The sequence below is a fragment of the Protopterus annectens genome, chromosome 1.part2, assembly GCF_019279795.1.
Source record: "Protopterus annectens isolate FY-2018-M chromosome 1.part2, PAN1.0, whole genome shotgun sequence".
Taxonomy (NCBI): domain Eukaryota; kingdom Metazoa; phylum Chordata; order Ceratodontiformes; family Protopteridae; genus Protopterus; species Protopterus annectens.
The window spans coordinates 1,177,207,549-1,177,232,828 of NC_056727.1; the positions used below are offsets into that span (position 1 = coordinate 1,177,207,549).

Consider the following 25,280-nt stretch of genomic DNA (forward strand, 5'->3'; position numbering starts at 1 on the left):
GAGTTATAGCGTGGTAGCACAGAGGTGCTTTCTGCTGCTTTAAACCAGGTCTCTGTTACAACACAAATGTCGATGTTCTCAATTTTGAGGAGTGCTTCGAGCAAGTGCATCTTGAGATTTAGACATAGTATTGAGCAGCATGACCCTCAGATTGCATTTATTAAAGCTGTTATTGTGGTAATTTGGTCTTTGGAACATCACCTAAAAAAGGCACTATAGGGGTGGCAAGAGCCTTAGCCAGTATCTGGAAACCCAGGGGTGACAGATGCAGGCCATCTCTGGCAATGCATCGAGTTCTGTCAGTCATGTCACCCCAAGCAGACAAATACTGGATCCCCTTAGAGTGACACCAGAAACTTAGCCAATTGTTGAAGTCAATCATTTTCTGCTTATACTATGGTATAATTCTGGGTGACGGTAGGATGCTTGTCAGGGCTAGGGTCATACCTACCTGGGCCACATAATCAGAGATCTCCACTATGTCTCTTTTCATGTAGTCCAGGGAGGTGTGTCTCAGGTCATTCACACCCACATGGACAGTGACAGAGTCATACTTGTACTTGTTGTGGAATGACCTGAGTGCATGTGTTATGTTACAGATTCTGGCACCTGATAGACAGCTGACTGTTACCTTCTCCTAATTCAACCTAGTGAGTGGGACATCAGTGTGCCTCACTATCGAGTCACCTATGATTAGTGTATTGGGCAAGCTGTTTTGCCTTAAGGGCTTAGGTCGAGGGGCACACTGTGTGGGTGAACTATGTGTCTTGTGGTTTGTGTTGTGTTGTGGTGGTTGAGCGCATTTCCGCCTTGGAGGCTTCTGCTGTTTGGGTAGATTTCTGCTGAGAGCCCCCATGAAGGTGGGTGCATGGTTTGTGTTTTTATGTGAGAGCTGTGATGGTGGGTGTTCTGGAGGGCTATGTGTTGCATGTGGTGTGGTGCAGGTGTTGACCTTCTCCTCTTGACCAGCTATTCCGGTCTTGGCTTGAGAGTTCATGGCTTCCAGTTTGGATATATAAGTGCATCTCTCACAAGTCTTAGTGTTGGGAGGTAAGAGGAGAGGGTTGTCTGTGTACATGAGGCAGTTGCTACACTGCCTCAGAATGCCCAAGTTCACCAGGCTAATAGGAGAAAGCACAGGGAACTGACCTTTAGACATGCCAGGAGGGATGGTCATTATTACTAAGTACTGGAGCTGTTTTGTTAGATATTCCTTTTACAGGAAAAATGTCCCTCAAGGTGTCAGATCACTGCCAAACACTTGAAGGAAAACTAATATGTAGACCCTGAAAATTTAAGGATGAAGTATTTAGGCAGATATTCTGAAGTTAGGAAGAAATCAAGCAGTACTTACTGAAAATAAAGAATTAGCTTGTCAAGAATGATAAAAAGAGGGGAGTCGCATGAATGATACTGCCTGGCTACTACTAATGCTGGTCTCAGCACAGCTTCACTCTGTTGTGATACAATACTCCTTTGCTTCTTCTCTCACCAGAAGCAAAATGTTAGCACCAATCCCAAGAGAAGCAGGACATGGTTTGTTTGGTGATCCACAGTCTTGTTCCAGATGATGTGAGGGTCTGCAGGCTTGTAGTCTTTTTCTGGTAAATTCCTTGAATAGCAACCAGACCAGTCAGGTACATTAAGCACAGACACTCACTCTCCAACCAGAAAGAATCAGGAATCAATGCACTCTGCTCCTACTCTCACCAGGATCAGAATATAAGCACAGATTCCAAGCTGTCACTTATAAAACAGTTATTAAGCTTTCTGGTGATCAGTAGTCTCCAGGAAATAATGTAACTGCACTCCTTCTCTCACCAGGAGGAAACAGAAGCACTAATCCCAAGATGACTACTGAGAGGCAGAATGTGGGCTCTCCAATAACTGGTGGTCTTGCAATAGATGCTTAAATGTAAGATATAAACATGGTTTATCCTAAACACTGCAGTGTGCACTAGAGGAGTTAGATGTAAAAGTACGTAATTTAAGTTTTAACTGTCTAAAAAGTTAAGTTTTAGTAGAGAGTCACTATTTTTAAAACAGCAAGATAGATTGAAAGGGGGTGGTCACTTTTGTATTTTGGTACTATGGATTACAGTAGGATGGCCAAATAATTTAAATAGTTGAAGGGGAGTGATTTCCCTTTTCTAGTCTTTATAGTCACACCCCCCTGGAATTATATTGCACTACTCAGTGTCCCAAAGCCTGTCTCCTCTCAGTGTGACTTAAACTACAAACAACTGAACCCACTATCAACAATCTCATTGAAACTAGGGACCCAGTATGGAGTGGAAATATTCTATGTACACATGCTCATTACTTAATATAAATGAGATCAACTACCAGTAATTACCATATTTGTATTATATTATGCATTACTACTGCTTTCTGTCTGAGTGCACACTGCTAGTGAATGTAGGGATGCATGAGATGTACTAGCACATTAAGTTCAATAGTTTTTCCAGATCTGCAAGCTGTTGGCATTATTATTTAATGTAACACAAGCAAAAAAACAGTTGGTATACCCCTTTATCTCCCACAGTCATACAAATAATGAATTAGTTACTTACACTATTGGATGAATTTTCCTCTGGTAAATCATTTTAATTAAATCCCAAGCCAAGGTTCAATAAAAAAATAAACATAGACTGATAAATTCCCTGTTATCAGACACGTTTTATTTCTACAAATTATACTTTAAAGACATACTTACCTAGATAGCAGATAAGCTCACTGATTGGTTTTGTAACAACCTGCAATGAGGGTTCTGGACCACTTAGTTTGCCCTCAATCCACTCAGACCCACGCCCTTACACTACCTCCAGTTCCCACTCCCACATCTACTCTTGTATTTTCTCTACTTCCTCACCCCCTCCTAAACCAGTCATAACTAGCTTCTCACCACCCTTCTTCCTCCACTCATACACATGCTTCTTACCAACCACTAAACCATGCCCCACCTGCTCTTGTGGTACTCAAACTCTCATGAAATACACAACACTTACAACTACACTCATGTGGTTATATATATCATACCAAACCAAATCCTATGCAAGGGGGAATGCACGGTCCAAACCAAATATCAGATTCACCAAACAGACCAGCAAGGCAGAACGGAGTTCAAATTCCATTTATTTGTACCATAACAGACTAGTTTCGGCAAAAGTGCCTTCTTCAGTGTAGGACAAGAAATACAAGAAATAGTCTGTTATGGTACAAATAAATGGAATTTGAACTCCGTTCTGCCTTGCTGGTCTATTTGGTGAATCTGCTATATATATCATGCCTCTAACTTAACTAACACATCCAACCAAACCCTTATGAAGGTCAGACAACTAAACATGCTTCTAATTGCCAATCACATGACAATACTGCTGTTCCTATACCTTATTATATCCTACAAAACCTCAGTCCTTACCACCTCAACCCTAACTAACCACCCCAATTCCCCCCCTAACAATACATAAAACCCAATACTCAAACATTTCTTCTTGTCTAATCTCTCTCACAAACTTCTACTACCTTCTCCTAATCAATACATTCAAGAAATATTTTCCTTCACTCCACTACCAGACAAGCACATCTCTCTACTTCCTCACTCTTCCCTCTCCTACCGAGTGATAATATTCACCCAGCCTGGGATCTCCCACCCTGTCCCACACAAGGGGAAACAAACCTTTATTTGCCACCTCTCAAATAACATCAAACTCCAAACCCAACCACTGCCTACAAATAATCAACATTACTATATAAAGTATTGTCAATAAGTTCACTGATGTCCATGCCTGGCTAGCCCTCGAAGTCCCAGACGTAGAGTCTGCTACAGAAACCTGGCTAAAGCTCACTATAACTGATACAGCCATACTCGCACAAGGATATAGCATTCACAGATTTGACAGTGAATCTAGAAAAGGAGGGTTGCCATAATATACTCCAACAATCTCCCAGCAGTACCATTCTTTCTGCAATTACCCCCATTTCACAACACAGAACTACTGCCAATACTCCTAAATCTAAGTCAAAACAAATCCATATGCATCTTTGCCATATATATGCCCCTAAAAGGAATCAGTCCACACTCAAAAAGGCCTACTATTCTAGGTATTCATCCACATCTCCTAGGAAACTTTCATCCTTGGAGATGTAAATATCGATTGAATCACTTCTAACCCACTCACAGGCACCACACAGACTAACTTTTTCAATTTCATACGACTAATCAACATCCCAGCAAGACTAACCTGAACAGCAATAACAGATCCATTACTGACTAGATATCAACCATGACACAAAAACCTGGTAGAGAAAACCACTTTATAAAGCAAAGCTTTCGGGCAGAACCCTTCTTCAATACTAAAACATAGCATCAAACATTTCACACTTTAAATACAGGTCATCAGTCATATGATCAGCAGCCAAAAGAAATCATGTGACCACAAAAACAAAATAAAATACAGAGTATAAAACACAGAATGTAAACATATTATAAAACTTTAGAGTATAAGAGTCTATCCTATATAACATACATAATTCATGAACAATTACATCACAATTTGGTATTTTGTAGTTTAACTAGTATCGGTTTAAGGCTAACCATACTGTTCAAACCTGGTGGTGAATCAGCAGCAAGTCTCAATATCCATTCATATTCCTTAGTCTCTAAATGGTTATTGATATCACCACCCCTTAATGTAGGATATACAATATCAATCACCCTAAACTTAAATTTATGTTCATTACCAAAAATAGATATATGTTTATACAAGGCATTCTTATCGTAGCATCTCTAATCTCCGATTTATGTTCGTGTACGCTCCTTCAATTTACGGGTAGTCTTACCCACGTAAAATGAAGGACAGGAGACACATGTAGCCAAATAGACCACAGAAGATGTAATACAAGTGGCTGATACTTTAAACTTAAAAACATTAGCATGAGTGGGATGTATAAAAGTGTCACTATCATTACTAATAATATCAGCACAACACATACAATTAAAACACTTAAAAGTGCCATAGTTCACTGAAAAGGGTACATGCATGGATCTACTAAAATCCTTGTAACATAACATGCTCTTAAGTGTCTTCATATTTCTATATGCAAAGCGTGGTTTATCACCCAAGATAGCCTTCAACTCATCAGAGGCCATAAGGATGGCCCAATTATTAAATATAATTTGTTTGATAAAACCTGACTTTACATTAAATGAAGTAACATATCTAATGGCTGTCTCAGATTTATTCCTTACATAGTCATTACTTGTACTAAACATAAAAAGAAACATAATGTGATGATAGATAGAGAGACGTGTTTGAAACCGACATTTTTAGAAGGTTTGGTTGGTACAAGTAATGACTATGTAAGGAATAAATCTGAGACAGCCATTAGATATGTTACTTCATTTAATGTAAAGTCAGGTTTTATCAAACAAATTATATTTAATAATTGGGCCATCCTTATGGCCTCTGATGAGTTGAAGGCTATCTTGGGTGATAAACCACGCTTTGCATATAGAAATATGAAGACACTTAAGAGCATGTTATGTTACAAGGATTTTAGTAGATCCATGCATGTACCCTTTTCAGTGAACTATGGCACTTTTAAGTGTTTTAATTGTATGTGTTGTGCTGATATTATTAGTAATGATAGTGACACTTTTATACATCCCACTCATGGTAATGTTTTAAGTTTAAAGTATCAGCCACTTGTATTACATCTTCTGTGGTCTATTTGGCTACATGTGTCTCCTGTCCTTCGTTTTACGTGGGTAAGACTACCCGTAAATTGAAGGAGCATATTACCGAACATAAATCGGAGATTAGGAGATGCTACGATAAGAATGCCTTGTATAAACATATATCTATTTTTGGTAATGAACATAAATTTAAGTTTAGGGTGATTGATATTGTATATCCTACATTAAGGGGTGGTGATATCAATAACCATTTAGAGACTAAGGAATATGAATGGATATTGAGACTTGCTGCTGATTCACCACCAGGTTTGAACAGTATGGTTAGCCTTAAACCGATACTAGTTAAACTACAAAATACCAAATTGTGATGTAATTGTTCATGAATTATGTATGTTGTATAGGATAGACTCTTATGCTCTAAAGTTTTATGATATGTTTACATTCTGTGTTTTATACTCTGTATTTTATTTTGTTTTTGTGGTCACATGATTTCTTTTGGCTGCTGATCATATGACTGATGACCTGTATTTAAAGTGTGAAATGTTTGATGCTATGTTTTAGTATTGAAGAAGGGTTCTGCCCGAAAGCTTTGCTTTATAAAGTGGTTTTCTCTACCAAGTTTTTGTGTTATATCAGTTTTGCAGCTTGTTTTTTCTTGTTAGATATCAACCATGCACACCCCAAAAAATTCATATCATTAGGCACACTGCCAGACTCAGTGAGTGTCTACCACCCTACCTTCACAGTTCTCCAGGATACAAAAATTTCCCAAACCACCCATTATAACATAATCTGAAATCTCCAAAACATCAACAAAACATACTTTATTAACTCCTTTAAACAATGCTCCTGGGATCAACTTAAAGAACTTTCATTAGAAGAAGCCATTGAATACGTTAATAATAATACCTTTCTATCCATGTCAACAGCCAAGACCCTCCTAGAAAAAGAAGTGTTAATACAATCCCTGCTCCAGTTCTGTCTCATAAATTAAAACAAATAATGCATGACAGGGACAATGCATGGAAAGCATGGCATAAAGAAAAAAAACACCACTTCCCATCAAAACTTCAGAGAACTATGCAACCTAGCAAAAAAAAAAAAAAAAAAAAAAAAAAAAAAACTACCTCAGTCTGCAAAACGTTCACTCCAAAAATCCACTTAATTTCTGAGCCACTATAACTAATCTCTTCTGTCCTGGCAAACCTTCTTAACTCAAGCTCCTACCACATAAATCAGGGGTTGACATAGCCAATGAATTCAATAGCTATTTCATTAATGCTGCTAAAACACTAACCAATAATAGCCCTCCAAACAACACCCATCTCCCAATGCATGCCCCCCCAATTTCACCCTGCCTTCTGTTTTCAATCTGTTCTTACTACTAAGTTAAAAAAACGGTACTTATGTATTATCGCAACCACATTTCGTGGTTGCGATAATACGTAAGTAGTGATTTCTCCAGTTTCCAAAAATTTTCTAAGAGCAATGTTTACATTCTGTCCCTATTTTGTCCGTCAATTTTTCACAAACATGATTCATTATTTGGAAACAGCAGGGCACAAGGGATGCATGACCTCAGAATGAGCTAATATCTTAAGGGATTCCGTATTTACTGGTCTTTTTTTTGTTTTGTTTTTTTTGTTGTAATGTCTTGGTCTCCAGATAGTTTCCCTGTTTAGCTAAGTGAATGGTACAAAAGGACTGCAGCTGTGGTCTTCATTTTAAGGTACACTTTTTCCGTTTACTTATTTTAGCCTGTGAAGTAGCCCGCAAATACCTGCAAAGACCTGTGGGTTTGTTTGTAGAAGCGTTTTTAAGTTAAGTAGTAATGTGTACGCCATTAAACATGTCTATCTGGTGGAAAATCACATGCAAATTACTACATGTAGAAGGAGCACTGGAAAATAAAAGTTAAAGAAATCGTTACCGCTGCTACTGGCAAGCTGCTAATGTATGCCTTAATGACATCTTACATTCAGTTGCAGCTTGCCAGTAGAAGCGCTAACGATTTTCACTGCATCAGAGAGTCATTTCACTCTAACATTACCACTTACAGCAACCTCAAAATATGGTTGCGATAATATGGAAGTACCAAAAAAACTACTGACCAAAGTAAAACCAACAACTTCAGCTGCAAACTACATACCAAATTCCTCTCACTAGCTTCAGCTGCCCTAGACTGAGTCACATATCCCAAAATTCTAGAAACAATATGACATTCCTAATTACTGACCTATAGCTATCCGACTTCCTCTCTCCAAGTTTCTAGAATGCTATATCTGTTCCCAGCTTCTTAGTTCTTTTCTACAGAACAGCCCATTATCACGCACAAGCCATAGCTTCCGCCCTCACCACAGTAACAGTATTGCCATTCTTACCTTCCTAAGAACCATTAGCCATCTCAAAAATGACAACAAACTAGCCTTCTCAATTTTTATTGACCTATCTAAAGCATTTGAGACAGTACCTCATAAAGAACTACTACTTACCCTTTTTACCCTAGGACTCTCAAAAAGTCAGCAATTAAATGGTTCAACAGCTAGCTTGATAACAGGAACCAATATATAAAATAGCAATCTGCCCACTCTGCTTGCCAACCAGTTGTAATTGCAGTCCCTCAGGGTCAGTCTTAGGTCCTCTACTATTTAGTCTTTACATATACATAAATGATCTCCACCTGGTATCTCATCCCTCCACTATAGTTCAATATGCAGATGATTCTACCCTCATCTGTTCCACCACAACCTTAACAGAACTCCAAACCATCACACAATACTCTTTCTCTAATGTTGAGCCATGGTTAAAAAAACTCTCAGCTGCTTGTTAAACCCCAAAGAGCAAAACTTATGCTGTTTATCCCAAGAACTCAAAAGCTATCAAAACAATTCTTCATAATAAACTCCTTCCAAAAATGTTAACATAGATATTGTACCCACCACCAAACTCCTATGAGTTAGTATAGATTAACACTTGAAATCTGATGCCCACATACAGCATTTCATAAAAAAGTCCATCAAAATCTAAGTATGTTGTATAAGGCTAGTAACTACCTTTCTGATCAAGCACAGAAAACTACAGCAGTTGTTTATCTCCTTTCCAACTTATTATATGCATACCTTTTTCATACACTTCTAATCCTCACAAATGCATAAACTACAGCAATGCTACAACAAGACTGTTAGATCTGCGTCTCACCTACCATACAGGGCCTGTCACTGCATTGCCCTCCATAAGCTTTCCTGGATTGACCTTCCTAACCATTTAAAAATTTCCTAACTGAAAATACCCATCAAGTGTACTCTATCAACCTCAAAAATGCCCTGCAATTCAAAGACTACTTGAATGGTATGTTCCTAGTAGACCTCTAAGGTCAGACATGGTATCTGTCTCAAAATCCACTAACTCCTAAAATTACAGACTATGAGCTAAGTATGTAGCTAAACTCTGGAACTGCCTTCTTCATAGAATGAGGCAAATCGAATCTAAACAGAAATTTAAAAATTAACTAAAAACTCTCTTCCTTAACATACTTCACTGTAACTGCTACCCAACCCCAACAAACCCACCACTCAGATCAACTCCAATCCCACTACTTCATCCAAACCACCATAGTAAAAAATAGGTGTGGCCTACAAAATGTATGGCATCCTAAGGCCAGCATAAAATTCCTGCAGCTTTAAGCTTGTCAACTCTTCAGCTTAAATGACACTAACACATCAAGCCCTGTAACTTTTCTCCACTAAAAGCAACCCACCTAACCTTTCTTTACACCCCAAAAAAAAAAACAACTCTGATATCTTAACTTTTTAAACAATTCCTTCGCTCTCATCTGTCTCTCTATACATCTCAACTCTCTATAAATAGCTCCTACACTTACAACCATCTCTCTCTCTCTGTATTCTCTTCAATATGCAGCTATACTACAACAGTATTTCTATTTCTGTAAAACAACTGGATAACCTTTGCCATCTTTTTAAGTTCTTACTGGCTAGCTGATTAATGTTCCCACAAGTCATCATCACGTCCTATAATCACTCCACTAAAATCTACGTTAATGCTGCTGTATATCACGGTACTTATGCAAATACCATGTTGTGACAGGTTGTGATGCATAGGGAGGTGAAATTATGTTAGCGCTCTTAATTTTACTGTTTACTGTTAAACTATAATCTTTCAGTTAACCTATAAGATGCACAGTTAGTGGAAATTATGTAGTTATTTATCTAAAGCTTGCTGTTTACTGCTGAACTGTAAGCTTTTAGTTTCTTGTAAATATTGCCTGATATGAGGATAAATTTCATGCTTTTAGTGTTGATGTAAATATTATCAGATACAGTATTATTTACCTTGTAAAATATTATGTTTCTGGTGCTCAGGCTTATATGTTAGAAGCGCTTTTCTTCATGAGCTTCTGATGAAAAGTTTTTTTTTTGTATAACCAAGTCGGTCTTTCCAGGATATCAAAATAGAAATAAATATAATAAATAAATAAATACACACACACACACACACACACACACACACACACACACACACACACACACACACACACACACACACACACACACACACACACTTGCTAGGGTAGCTGGCTTTGCAGGCTATTTTAAGCCTAGCCAATTTCCCTTTTGGTGCTTGAATTAACCTATGCTATTTGGAGTTAGACTGGCCTTAGCCATCCCGTGGACAATAAAGATATATTACCCCTAGTGAGAATAACTGAGATCATACCATAGATAATTTGAGGGGATCCATGCATGGGTTAAAGCATTTAGGAGCTGCCCATGTCCATAGAAAGTACAGAGTGCAGTTCTGTGTTAAATTTCTGTTTCTCATCCATAGATTGATTTAGCACTTGAATATGGACAGGGATGAGCTTTGTTTTATTTGAATGGGGATTCTGTTCCAGAGCAGTGATATATGCTTTATGATATACATGTCCCCCCAAACCATACTATTGAGGTTGTAGAAGTGGTTTAGATCCCTAGATCAAGTATTTCAGATGCCGTTTGACTTGCTGATGTGCTGTAAATCCATCAGTACTGGGTTGAAAGATGCCTTATATGCCAGCCATAGATCACCTTTTAGCAGATACTGAGTATAGTGACAGGGATTTGAGTCAGTCCATATTGTTTAGACCTTACATCCTTTTAGTAAGTATCACATATCTATCTATCTATCTATCTATGTATCTATCTATCTATCTATGCTTTTGTACTCTGGGCAGAATATATCCTGCTGTGAAATACCTACTATCATATCTGTGACTCCATAGTAGACTAACAAGTTACACATGCTTTAGTAATTTCACAGGTTACACATTTTTGCCTGAATCACAAGTGTTCAAATCAAACTAATCTGAGCGCATTGTTTTGAACTGGACTGCTTATCTTCAAAGGTTATCAGAGAAAATGACAATCAGATAATTTTAGTGCAAAACAAGTATTCACTTATTCTCTGAATAATGGCCACTTCAGAAATGATAATAATATGAGGGAAGGAGGTGGATAGTGCTGAGTGTTTGTCTCCACATAAGACATGCTGAATCAAAAAAATGTCCATTTAAAATCATGATTGTTATATATGAAAATTTTTCAGGTTATTAAAATGATTCTAAAAGTAAAATGAGAATCAAGAGTAATTATAACGATGAACAGATATATTTGTCTTTCCTAGACCCCTCGCTCAGTGTGTAGTGAACCTTGTTCCTTAGGATACAGAAAAGTTTCTCGCCAAGGGGAAGCAGTTTGTTGTTTTGACTGTGCTCTATGTCCAGAAGGAGAAATTTCTAACAGAAGTGGTAAGTGTAGTTTAAATTTTAATCCGCTAACTTTTATAATTCCAATTTTTTTAATTGTTACATATATTTTATTTGTTGCAGCTAAAGTATATATAAGAGCAGTACACAGGTTCAGGGTTTAGTATCGCTTACTATCTCATAGTATTTCCTTCTAATTAGGTTCCTGGCAAAGCAGAGGCTTTATATCAGAGTCTGTATGTCCCCCTTCTTTCCATGTAGGCTTTCACTGGGGTGTCCAGTATCCCCTCATCCCCTCATATCCAAAGATGGGTCAATAGGGGACTCAGAAGTCCCCATATGTTACCCACAGGTATGTTTGTGTGTGTGCGTGTGTGTGTGTGTGTGTGTGTGTGTGTGTGTGTGTGTGTGTGTGTGCGCGCGAGTGTGCATGAATGCATGCATGTGTGTGTGTGTGTGTGTGTGTGTGTGTGTGTGTGTGTGTGTGTGTGTGTGTGTGTGCCCGCGCGTGCACGAGTGTGCATGCATGTGTGTGTGTGTGTGTGTGTGTGTGTGTATCTGCAGTGTGTTTCTGAGGGCTGTATTCACAGAGTCATTGTACCACTGGTTAGGGCTATGTGCATTACAGAATGGCATACAAAGCCCTTTGTAGTTCATAAAATGTATTAACCACTGGGACAGGATCATGCAGGACCTTTTCAGTGATAATGCTTCATTGTGTAATGCAAATGCTTTAAGTACTGATTTCCCTGTAATAAAGGAACCTCCACTGCCGAGTTTATACCATTCAAAAAGCTAGCACCAGTACAGTCCCGATTGGTCTCAGTGGCATAACTCATGGGACAGCAACAGAAAACTGCACTCTAATGTTGCACCTCTCAGTACAGTGATCCTAATACTCTATCAGCATGCTGCTTAGCATACACAACACAAAAAACGTCATCCTGTATAGTGCAGGCAAACCTGCTTACCACACACCTCCTTCACCCATCTCACACTGGGAAGCTGGTGAGCTCCTGCCAATAATGTAGCACCAGATTCCCTCATTACCAACACCATTCTGCCCTCATGACAACTGACTCAATTTATAATGAATCACTGTCAGCCACAATGGACGACCTCAGCATGAAAAAGATAAAATAACTTAATTATGTATAGCAAGCCTTATTAAGTAGCTAGAAAAAAGCTATTTGTAGCACTGCAGGCTACGTAGAGCTGACTGTTGCTCCTGAGCAAGAGGAGCAACTTGTACTGTAATGCACACCAGGTCATCCTGTGCACCATTCAAGAAACTGGGAATGTGAGTGTTCAGCCCTTGGAAATACATGTATCATTGTGATCTCTGAAAGTGTACAGAACACTGTGCATACAAATCATGTATAGGTATTCTCTGATAGACTGGTGTCCTATGTAGGCTAGCAGTACTGATCCTTTCCTTGTACACTGTGATATTATAAAGAAGGTGTTAGAAAATGAATAAACAGTATGTGTGTGTGTGTGTGTGTGTGTGTGTGTGTGTGTGTGTGTGTGTGTGTGTGTGTGTGTGTGTGTGTGTGTGTGTGTGTGTGTGTGTGTAAGTGTGTGTGTGTATACCATGTGTGTATGTAACATATTACTACATTATCAACAGGAAATGTAAAGTGATATGCTATAAACCGTATAGTGGGTCACCAGTCGCAGGAGGCAGAATAGTATCTATGCTCCTGTGCTTGGGAAGCCAATGTCCTTGCAGTCAAAATGTGAAGCTTTAGAGACTGATTATCTTTGCCCTTTGACACAGTTTAATGAAATGAAACCTTTACGAACCAAAACACTATAGGAGCCAGAATGGGTGGTATATGCCACAAGTGGATAACATAGAGGAGCCCCCCAGCCTCTAAGAATATTCAAGACAACTGATCAGGAGAGAGTTCTTTTTTAATGATTGACACAGGAACCTCACCTACCCAAGGGCACATCAGCCAATCGATGGAATCTCATTATAAGGAAGTTTAGTGGATTTTTTCAGAAGGCTTCCAAACAACCAGAAATAGGAGCCCTAGGTGAAGTAACATAGATAAAAGTCCCAAGGAATAGACAATCTGATAGTCAGAAACCTGATTTCCAGTACTCATTAGGGTTCATGTTTAGAATATAAGGATAAGGATAATACATGGAAAGTAATGAATCACAGCCACATGGAGAAGACAGAGGGAAGGGTAAGTGATATGACCTCCTTTGACAAGAATCAGGTTAAAACACCAGCATAACAAGGACATAAATATGAAATAATCGACTTCTATAGTCCGGTCCTGACAACAGAAAAGCTCAAGCTGCTTTAAAAATATTTTGCCATTTGTCTCTAGCAAACATGCCAACCTCATTTAAACAGTGTGAGAGCTAAAGCTGTATGTCAGGAGACTGAATCTAAAATACGTGTCCCACATAAGATGGAAGCCAAGAAGAAAACACTTCTGGTTGAAACCCAGCATTCTTAATCCCCTCAGAGTGCCACCCTCTCCAAAGTAAAAAAAAAAAAAAAAACATGGAAGAAGGAGGTCAGGAAGTTACAGAATTAAGCAACCAGATGAAAATATTCCAGTTTTCCTCCCAATGAGGTAAAGTTTCTCCATACCCTTCACTGTGATGCCAGTATTAAGCTTGTGTCAGTGGTGCAACAGTTAGCGCATGCTCTCCTTTGGTGTTGGAAGACCAGAAGGCTATGGGCTCTATTCACACTCCAAATGACTGACTTGCAGACACTACAATGCAGTAAGAGGGAGGGGGGGGGCTGTACTTGTCAGAGTCATCCTTCAGATGAGATGTTAAACTGATATCTCATCTATTTGAGTTGGTAGTAGCTCCGGTGAATTTAAAAGATCTCACAACAAATCTATCCTTCGGATAAGACAATAAAGCAAGGCCCCTTCTGCTTGAGCTTGTGGTAGCTCAGGTGGATGTAAAAGATCCCACAGAACCTATCAAAAAGAGTAGGGGGGCTTTGTTTGCAACTTATTGTCAAACAAAAATAACTTATTTACAGTATTTACATATCTGCACATATTTACAATATTAAATATATATCTACACATTCCTATTTGTATATGAGAATTATTCAGTTATTCATTTCCTCCTATTTATACATCATTATTTAAATCTGGCACCCACTCCTTTGTCCACAACCACAATCTAATTTTTTTCAATATTGTTGACAGTATCCATTTTCCATTTTTCATTAAATATAATTTCATTCATTCTCTTATTCCATATTAGCAATATTACATAAAACATTTTTATATTTTCTTAGTTTTTTGTTCATTACTCATATTCTTATAATATCCATATCAATCATTTCCACATTTATATTGTTTCTGTATCTGATACATTCAAAAAATTAATTTCACATAATTTATCCCACAATTTCTTTTATCTCTTCATACCATAAAGACATATTCAGTAGTTTCTTCCTCACCACAGTGTGAACATATTATTTTACTTTTCTTTTAATATGGCATATTACTTTTAACTGGCATTTTTTTATTCTTAATCCCCATAAAAAGCCTTGAGATTCCTCTTTCTTAATTCACCATTCATTTCTTTCTCTGATTGCTTTAGTCTTTTCATGTGATCGATTTTCCCATGGATTAATACAGTAATATTAGATCATTATATTTTTTTGATTATCCTCTGTTTTTTCAATCTTTACATTCCATAGTTTTATCTTTTGTTGCTAAATATCTAATTCCCCATAACAAGTTTTCTTTTTTTTGTTTTATTACTTACTTTTTTTTTCCAATGTTCTTCATACTTATATTTAAGTACTTTTGAAACTAATTTTTAATTTTTATCATTTATCAATTTCAATACTTTATACAAATTCAAAGACACTGCATAAACTATTGGGTTTAACAGTCATAAAACTTCATCATTTCCAACCATGTATAATATTGCACTTTTCACTGGATTCAATCTAGAATCATAAATAAATGAGGAAGACTTGATAAATAAACGATTCTACCCCATAAATACTGACTTTATCAAATTCACTTTTTTCTTCTATACCAATGTATATGTTTTCCATAGCAAACACATTTCTTTTAATTTTAATATTTCCTATTGTGTGTAACATGCATACCAAAACTTATACCCAACACATTATATATTTTGTTGTAAACCGAATATCTGTTATTTCTCTCTCTCTCTCCTATTCCTTTTCTTTTTTGTCTTTGTCTAACGTCAAACCTATTTCTTTCAAAGAGTTAACTATACAAATTATCACTTCTGTCATTCCTAAACTATTTTTAGCTATTACAATTATATCATTTGCGTATGTCATTAATACCAGTATCTCAACATCTTTAAACAAGGTATATTTCACTTTTTTGATTTAGTATTTACTTCACTAACAACTACATTCATAACTAAAGCAAATAAAATACTACTCTTGGGGCATCCTTGTCTTATCCCTTTACCCATTTCTATTTCCTTACTTATCTGTCCATTTACTAAAACCTTTATTTTACTAAATCTGGAAACTGACGTACAGACATTGCTGATTTTATTACTGAAATCGGGTCTATATTATATGAACGAATGTTCAGAATGTAAAATGCTCTAAAGAGCAAAAATGCCGGACATCAAAGTGCTTCTTGTGGGATCGCAGTTTAGTGAAGGTTGGAATATTTGCCCTTTCCTCACTGTAGTGCAATCTCGGAGTTGGTATATATATTTAGCAGGGGGTGTGGGGGGTGCAGCCCCCACAATAACAAGTTCAAGGTCCAACATTTTTGCTCTTTAGAGCATTCGATATTATGAACATTCATTCATATAATATAGACCCACTGAAATCATATCCTTTCATTATGTCCCATAGCATTTCATGTTCAATTGAGTCAAATGTTTTATTAACATCTCCTATCATAAGTTTTATCTCCTGCTTTCTTTCTAAAATATCATTTGCAAATTCCCTTTTTTCCTTTTGTACCATATAAACTTTCTTTTATAATGTATTTCATCTTGTTTTGGAGTTTTCTTTGTATCATTTTCATAAAGATCTTGTAATCTGCATTATTTAGCATTATTGTTCTTCAGTTATTTATGTCCTTTTTATCTTTTTCCCACATAAAGTTTAATACCCCACTGTATAATTTTTTATGCTTAAATCCATTGTTAACCATTCATTTAAAACTAGTAGCAAATATTCTTTTGCCATGTCTCTAGAATTTTATACATTTCAAAGCCGATTCCATGACCTGCTGCTGAATTTATATTTAGGTATTTAAACATCTAGTTTATCCAAAGTAATTTCTTTTTTCAAATTCATTGTTCATTTGCTTTGAAAATGTTTTTGTTCTCCATATTTTATTACATTTTCCTTTTGTTGTTTTAAACATTTCTTCTACATGCTTTCTTACAATTTCCATAATTTGAAATTGATTTCTTTTTTTTCTCATTGTTTATCTTTCATTTCTTTGTGCTGCTCTTCTCTTTTACTGTTTTACTTAAATAGGTTGATACCTCTTCTTTTTTTCACACTGTAGCAAATGTGTTGGTTTATATAAAGACCTTTTCTAATTCCTATTTATACTATACTAGTTCCCATCCACCACACCAGAAGAAAGGTGTGGTGAAGGGACAACTAGTACGGTTGAGCAGGATGACCTCTGACGACGAGACTTTTTTAAGTGAGGTGAGTGTACTTAGAGAATTATTTTTAAACAGAGGATATCCAGGGGAATTTTTTGACAAAATTTTGGATGAAGTAAGTGAATAGAGAAATGACAAATTTGCTCCAATTTTAGGTAAAGTTCAATTTGTGGATGATACAAAACAAGTAAACAAACCTATGGAAGACTATGCGTCTAGTTTAATTACTACATATGACGGTAATTCTAAAGTTATTAGGAGAATTTTTGACAAGGAATGGAGCAATTTTTCTAAAATTTCGGATTTAAAATATATTTTTGACAAATAATTGATTTATACATACAGGAAGGGTAACAGTATTAAAAATATTTTAGAGAGGGGTTCGGTTAGAGTCAACACACAGAGTAGTATGAAAGAAAAGAAAGGTTTATACAAGTGTGGGTGTTGTAATTACTGTACATTTTTATCTACGGGAGATTTTATTTATTTAAAGGCTAGGAAAAGGAAATTAACTTTAAACACATATGCTAACTGCAACACTAAAGGGATTATTTATATTGCAACTTGTAAAGAATGTGAATCCTTTTATATAGGGAAAAGTGAAAGGAAGTTAAAACAGAGGATTTACGAACATTTATATGAAATTAGAACAAAGAATGAGAGAAATGCATTATATAAGCACACTACCACCTGTAGGGCATCTGGTTTTCAATTTTTTATTTTGGAGGTGGTTGCACTGAGTCCTAGGGGTGGTATGTGGGAAACACTAGTTGAATACAGAGAATTATATTGGCAACTGGTGTTGGATTCTAGCAAATTCCCAGGTCTAAATGAAATGGTATCTTTAGCACCAGTGCTTAAAATCAGATCTGCTAAACTTTAATTTACTATATGTATAAGTTAGAAAGAACACTTTTAAGTCAAATTGAAAATGTACCATTTAATCCATTTTAAATTTACTAAGTTATAACTTTGAATTTATTTATATGTTATTTTCAGTTTCACCACTTGAGGGAGACATACACTGTTCAACATATATTATCAATTTTAACCTATTTTAATTATTTATTTATACATTATTTATTAATTGTCGGTTTTGGAAGATTTATGAATAGGATGAGGGTATTAAATGTGTTTAATTATATTTATTAAATGTAAGAAGTTACAAAACTATTTTGGTTACAGGTTTCTTTATTATAAATGGAATTAACTGATTTTATTAATTTTGTTGCTTTTAAAGTTGATTGAATTGTTCTAAATGATGTTAATAGGGAGGGTATAAATACAGATGGATGTGGTTGCTTTTCATTTTCTGATGAAGTTGATGACGAAAACGTGCTGTATCTGTACAAGCGTTATTGTGGATAATAAACTGTGATTGGATTTTCTTTAGATTGTTTGTGTCATTCCTAGTTGGTGGTGCTTACTACTGTTTCTTGGTTTTTCGTGCGCACCATTGGTCCTTTTTTTTTTGGTTATTTGTCGGAGATGGATTCTAGGTCTGGCATGGACAATCTTTTCAAAGGATCTGAAACTGGAGAGGTTCGTAAGCTTATCGGGCAGCTGACGCAGTTGGTAGCACTACTGTCCCCTATTAGCCAATCTCTTGCTACGCTGCTATCATCACCGCCGATACCAGGGAACCAGGAAGTGGTTCAGCAACCGAGCGGGAGTGGAGCAGTAGCTGTTGGTAGAGAAACACGGCTTTATGATGATAATGTGCAAATGGGCAATGCAAACGGTGTTGCGAACAACAGTTTGGATGATTTCCCTCATTTAACTTTTACTAGCACCAATGCGAGTGGTAAGGGGAAAACGAGAGGTGGAGATAAACTATGCGGTTCACGTGCACCTATGGACATGGAAAGAGTACTTTCAGGTAGCAAAATCCAGCTAACGGATTTCTTAAATGTTAAATTTGATTTTAATACAAAAAGTTTCAATAACAACAACGCCAGTTATAATACGATGCTAAAGGACTTGGATTATTATTTGTATAAATATAAAATGTTGGACATGGATTGTGCCTATTTGAAACATTGTTTACAGTTTAAAATAGTACCTAAAGGTCTTAGGGTATGTAAGTACCCAAATAATGTTATGGAAGGTACTGATTTTTTTAATGATTTAATTAATGCTTTTGACAATTGTGGATTTGAAATTATGAGAGCAATTATCAAAAACAACGAAAGAGAATTGGAGAAATTGTTTATGGACATTGATAATATTAACAAGGCTATTACAAATGATTTAATGTTTACTGTTGAAATAGAAAATGAAAAGTACCACAAGTTATTAAAGAATGTTGAATCTCGGTGTAAAGATGTTCAGAATAGGAAATTTGATAAAATAGACAGGGACTTAAATGAATACAAAAACAAAACCCACTACCCAAAACCAAAATCAACACAGAGAAAAGGGTATGGAGGGTAGGGTAAGGAATACTTTGGTGAAACTGAATGGGAAGAAACTGTGAATGTTGACAACAATGTTGATGTGGCTGAGTATCCTCCACTTAGAAGGTCCGAAAGATTAATGGACAAAGAACCGGTAGATTATTATTCAAAAAACTACCCAGGGAGGGGGTGGAGGCCTCAGGGGAGGAAAGGGCAATTTTGGAATCAATGAATGTTTTAACAAATGAAGGGGAATAAATGGACATTTAAAGATTTTAACATTTTTAACTTTTCTAGTGTTTCAATTAACAAAACTTTTTTTGATTTATTTTCTAAAGGTTTTGGTTTCATTCCCAAACAGAGAACAAATATGTTCAAGTTGCTTGTTGATATAAAACTATTTATCAGGAAGAAAAATTTAGAGTTGTTTCTCAATAGAAAAAATACAAGTATTGGAAGTGGATGTTTGAAGCGTAGAAGTACATTTAACCCACCGTTGCACCCACAACTTAGAAATTTTGAACTAAAAGTGGAACGGGAACTGAGATTAAATTTGAATCAGCAATATGTGTTTCCTAATTTAACTCCTAGTGAAATGGAAGTCTTGAAGGACATTAGTAACAACAGGAGTGTAAGGGTTATAAAACCCGACAAGGGTGGGGGTGTGGTGTTGATGGATAGCATACAATACGAGGGGAAAATGATGGACATTCTTAATGATTCTGACAAATATTCAAGAGTGTCCATCAATGAAATCAACATCGCATATAGGAAAATACAAGTCACACTAAATGACTTATTGTTAGAAGGTTCAATTGATGTGGAAACATATAAATTTCTTCATGTGGAGAAGCCTAAAGTACCTTGCATCTTTGGAATTCTGAAGGTGCACAAAAATTCTCAGGACCCACCCCTGAGACCAATTGTCTCTGCGGAGGGTTCTGTGACAGCACCACTAGCAAAATATGTGGATTCAAAGGTAAAATGTGTTTTGGAAGGAAACAAAAATGTACTGGTTGATTCTTGGGATTTTTTGAGGAAACTGGAACCTTCTTTGTTCAGTGATAGTATAGCATTTGGTACACTAGATGTTGTGGACTTGTTTACATGTATACCACACAATCTTGGTATGGAATGGTTCGAAGAAATGTTAGTGCATAGTAAAAAAATCTCACACAGTGATTTTAGAGTGGTTTTAACTCTTATGGAAGTAGTGTTGAAAAACAACTATATATTTTTTCAGGGTGAATATTTCAAACAAGAAAAAGGAGTAGCTATGGGGGCACATTGCGCTCCTACTTATGCTAACATAATAATGATTTTTTGGGAAAACAAATACCTGATAAATTCACCCTATCAAAGTCACTGGATTTTATATAGTAGATTTTTGGATGACTTGTGTTTTTTGTGGAAGGGCCAACAAGATGATTTTGACAATTTTGTAGATTATGTAAACAACACAACTGACTTCTGGGAGTTCACTAACAACTTCAACCAACATGAATTAATTTATCTAGATGTTCACATTTTGAAAAACAATGGGCAGTTTACATCCAAGATTCACAGAAAAGAGACCTTTTCTAATTCCTATTTATACAATACTAGTTCCCATCCACCACACCAGAAGAAAGGTGTGGTGAAGGGACAACTAGTACGGTTGAGCAGGATGACCTCTGACGACGAGACTTTTTTAAGTGAGGTGAGTGTACTTAGAGAATTATTTTTAAACAGAGGATATCCAGGGGAATTTTTTGACAAAATTTTGGATGAAGTAAGTGAAAAGAGAAATGACAAATTTGCTCCAATTTTAGGTAAAGTTCAATTCGTGGATGATACAAAACAAGTAAACAAACCTATGGAAGACTATGCGTCTAGTTTAATTACTACATATGACGGTAATTCTAAAGTTATTAGGAGAATTTTTGACAAGGAATGGAGCAATTTTTCTAAAATTTCGGATTTAAAATATATTTTTGACAAAGAATTGATTTATACATACAGGAAAGGTAACAGTATTAAAAATATTTTAGAGAGGGGTTCGGTTAGAGTCAACACACAGAGTAGTATGAAAGAAAAGAAAGGTTTATACAAGTGTGGGTGTTGTAATTACTGTACATTTTTATCTACGGGAGATTTTATTTATTTAAAGGCTAGGAAAAGGAAATTAACTTTAAACACATATGCTAACTGCAACACAAAAGGGATTATTTATATTGCAACTTGTAAAGAATGTGAATCCTTTTATATAGGGAAAAGTGAAAGGAAGTTAAAACAGAGGATTTACAAACATTTATATGAAATTAGAACAAAGAATGAGAGAAATGCATTATATAAGCACACTACCACCTGTAGGGCATCTGGTTTTCAATTTTTTATTTTGGAGGTGGTTGCACTGAGTCCTAGGGGTGGTACGTGGGAAACACTAGTTGAATACAGAGAATTATATTGGCAACTGGTGTTGGATTCTAGCAAATTCCCAGGTCTAAATGAAATGGTATCTTTAGCACCAGTGCTTAAAATCAGATCTGCTAAACTTTAATTTACTATATGTATAAGTTAGAAAGAACACTTTTAAGTCAAATTGAAAATGTACCATTTAATCCATTTTAAATTTACTAAGTTATAACTTTGAATTTATTTATATGTTATTTTCAGTTTCACCACTTGAGGGAGACATACACTGTTCAACATATATTATCAATTTTAACCTATTTTAATTATTTATTTATACATTATTTATTAATTGTCGGTTTTGGAAGATTTATGAATAGGATGAGGGTATTAAATGTGTTTAATTATATTTATTAAATGTAAGAAGTTACAAAACTATTTTGGTTACAGGTTTCTTTATTATAAATGGAATTAACTGATTTTATTAATTTTGTTGCTTTTAAAGTTGATTGAATTGTTCTAAATGATGTTAATAGGGAGGGTATAAATACAGATGGATGTGGTTGCTTTTCATTTTCTGATGAAGTTGATGACGAAAACGTGCTGTATCTGTACAAGCGTTATTGTGGATAATAAACTGTGATTGGATTTTCTTTACATTGTTCGTGTTATTCCTAGTTGGTGGTGCTTACTACTGTTTCTTGGTTTTTCGTGCGCACCATTGGTCCTTTTTTTGGTTATATAAAGATTCCTTAACTTTCTCATAATTTATTTTATATAACTACTATTTTTTATAATGCTCTTTTTTATTTCTTTCTATATTTTCAAATGCATCTTCATATGTTTTGATATCTCCATGTTTTCCTTCATTTATTGTCTCATTCTACCATTGTAAAAAAACATCTTTTATACTTTCTTTTAAAAGTTATCCCCCATTCTGAGCAGTTATAGTAAAAATCCCTCATAGTAGTATGAACTGTCCATAACTGTATTTCTTTTCCCTTTTCATTCCATGCTTTTTCATTTATTCTTTGTATCCCCTTGCGTAGTTTAATACTTTTTTTTTTGTTTATTTCTATCCATATATGATTTGAAAAAAAATAACTGTTACAACTGATTCACCTTCCTTGTGCTTATGCTTCCTAATTTTATAAAGCAATCAACTTCAGGTTTTAGTGTACCCCTTCTATATGTCCATAATTCTTTATTCCATAATACAAACTTACTACATTTCATCACTTCTGTCTTTTTTAATATCTTTTTCATTCTTCTTTCTTTTCCCCCTTAAACACAGTTCAAATCTCCTGTTGTTATAATATTCATGTTTACCACTACATAATACAGTAATTGAAGAAATAAATATTCTCTTTCTTTGTAGGTAACATATGATATTTGGTTATGAGCTTATAAACTTCTTCCTACCACCTTAAATCTACAATAGTGAGTATCCCCATTTAAACTATTGTTATAGCTGAAATTTTTACTACTTTTTATATAAAATCTCTATACATGAACAGTGGTCTTTATCAAAATCTCATATTATTTCTCCATTCCATATATTTTCTGTTTGTAATCTTTCTTTGATTGTTAAGAATCTTTTATCCTCTAAGACAATTATGTCCATATACCATTTTTACACCATTCTAGAACTGTTATTCTTCTATATATTTTTTATAATGTTAACATTTACTGAAACAATTATTAAATTATTGGTTACCCTGTTCCTTAATTTAAAGGAAAACATTCTGTCCTTATGTTATTTCTTTTTCTCCTTTGAATTTGTACTTTTGAATTTCCTTTTTTTATCCTTAACACTTTTACCAATAGAATTATTTTTACCTTTCACTACTTTCTAACGTATATCTTCTTCATCACTAACTTCAGAATCTATCTCTATTTCCTCTTCCTTATCTTTTTATTACCATCATTTTCTTTTTATAAATTATTTTCCACTATTTTTATGTCTTCATCTTGTTCTTAATCTTACATCATATTTTCATTATCTTTCTGTTTATAGTCCATCCATGTATGTCCTTTTTTTTACATTTATAACATACAGTTCACATTTATTTGCATCATGCTCATTTTCTCACATATATAACATCTCATCTTATTGCAGTTATTTGCCAAATGTCCTTCTTTACCACATTAAAAAAATCTTTGGTTATCCTCAGGATTTTATTACACCCTTGTTCCCTTCAACCATTATAATAACTTGGAATGTGTATAATTTCTCATTTTCCTTTTTCAAAATAATATTGAAATCTCATCCCACAGTCCATATCCCCCTGTTAATAAAAACTTTAGAAATGTCCATCACATCTTTGCAAATACTTTTTAATTTTTTAAGTCTGTCTTTCAATGTCTGTCTGAAATTGTACATGTATGTTCTTTCTTGTTTCTCTGAAAAATGCTTTAACTATATATTCCTTCAACAGTTTTTTTTTCTTGTATTCACATAAAACATTTTCCATACTTTGTGCAGTCTCAAAAATAATGTCACAAAATGGCTTTTTACTTATTAAAATAAAAACTCATAACTCATATGTCTTAATACTCAGTGGAAGTATAACTGTGCCCCATACCACATATCTGTCAATTCCAGTATACCTCTTACTTTAAACCCTTACAACAAACCTATCTTTAAACCTGTCTTCTTTTTTCTTCTTGTTTTGTTTTCCTGCCTGAATTGTCACATTGTCAGCATATGTTTCCTTGTAGGCAATGTTTCCTTCACAATGTTGTCATCTTCTTCTCCTTGAATTCTTTTATACTCCCAATGAAACATCATTCTCTGATTCACTCTTTGCTATTATTTCTTTTCATAAATCATCCCAGAACTCTTCTAATTGGAGAGTTGTAACAGTACATTACTCTTGTTCAACATTCACCTTCAACTTAGACAGTTGTTTCTGAATTCCCCATACTTTCTACTTCAGTACTAGAGATGGCATTCACCTCCACTCTATCTGGTAGCACCTCCATCTTGCACACTGTCCTCCTAGTGGCCACTCCACTAAGAAGTGGACATGCACACATACTCATGTACAGCCAGTTATGAATACAGCAAATCGAATAGGGGTACTTTATTAAAACAATCATAGCTATTTACATTCTTGCTTATTTACATTATATATACATACTTTAATATACACTATTTACAGTATTTACGAACCATACATCAAATCTTCCTTCTGCATTTCCTTCATTGTATACATACAACACTTAGTTATTTATTTTTTGACCCTCACTCCAATTTCCACAATGAAAACCTTATATTTTTTAAAATTGTGGCCAAATCACATTTTGCATTAAACATGATTTCCTTCACTCTGTGGTTCCAAATTAACCATAATATACAGAATATTTTTATCAATTCTTTCAACCTCTTTTTTACTTTTGTTTCTAT

At 35.3% G+C, this 25,280-nt stretch overlaps 1 protein-coding gene across 1 annotated transcript in view; it reads left to right on the forward strand.

The window, feature by feature from the left end:
• The window catches only part of LOC122792438 (vomeronasal type-2 receptor 26-like), a 192,906-nt gene that overhangs the window by 49,886 nt on the left and 117,740 nt on the right, over nt 1-25,280 (forward strand). Inside the window, exon 3 of the mRNA XM_044060225.1 lies at nt 11,378-11,501. Within this exon, the coding sequence (XP_043916160.1) occupies nt 11,378-11,501 (124 nt within the window). The remainder of the gene's footprint in view (nt 1-11,377; nt 11,502-25,280) is intronic.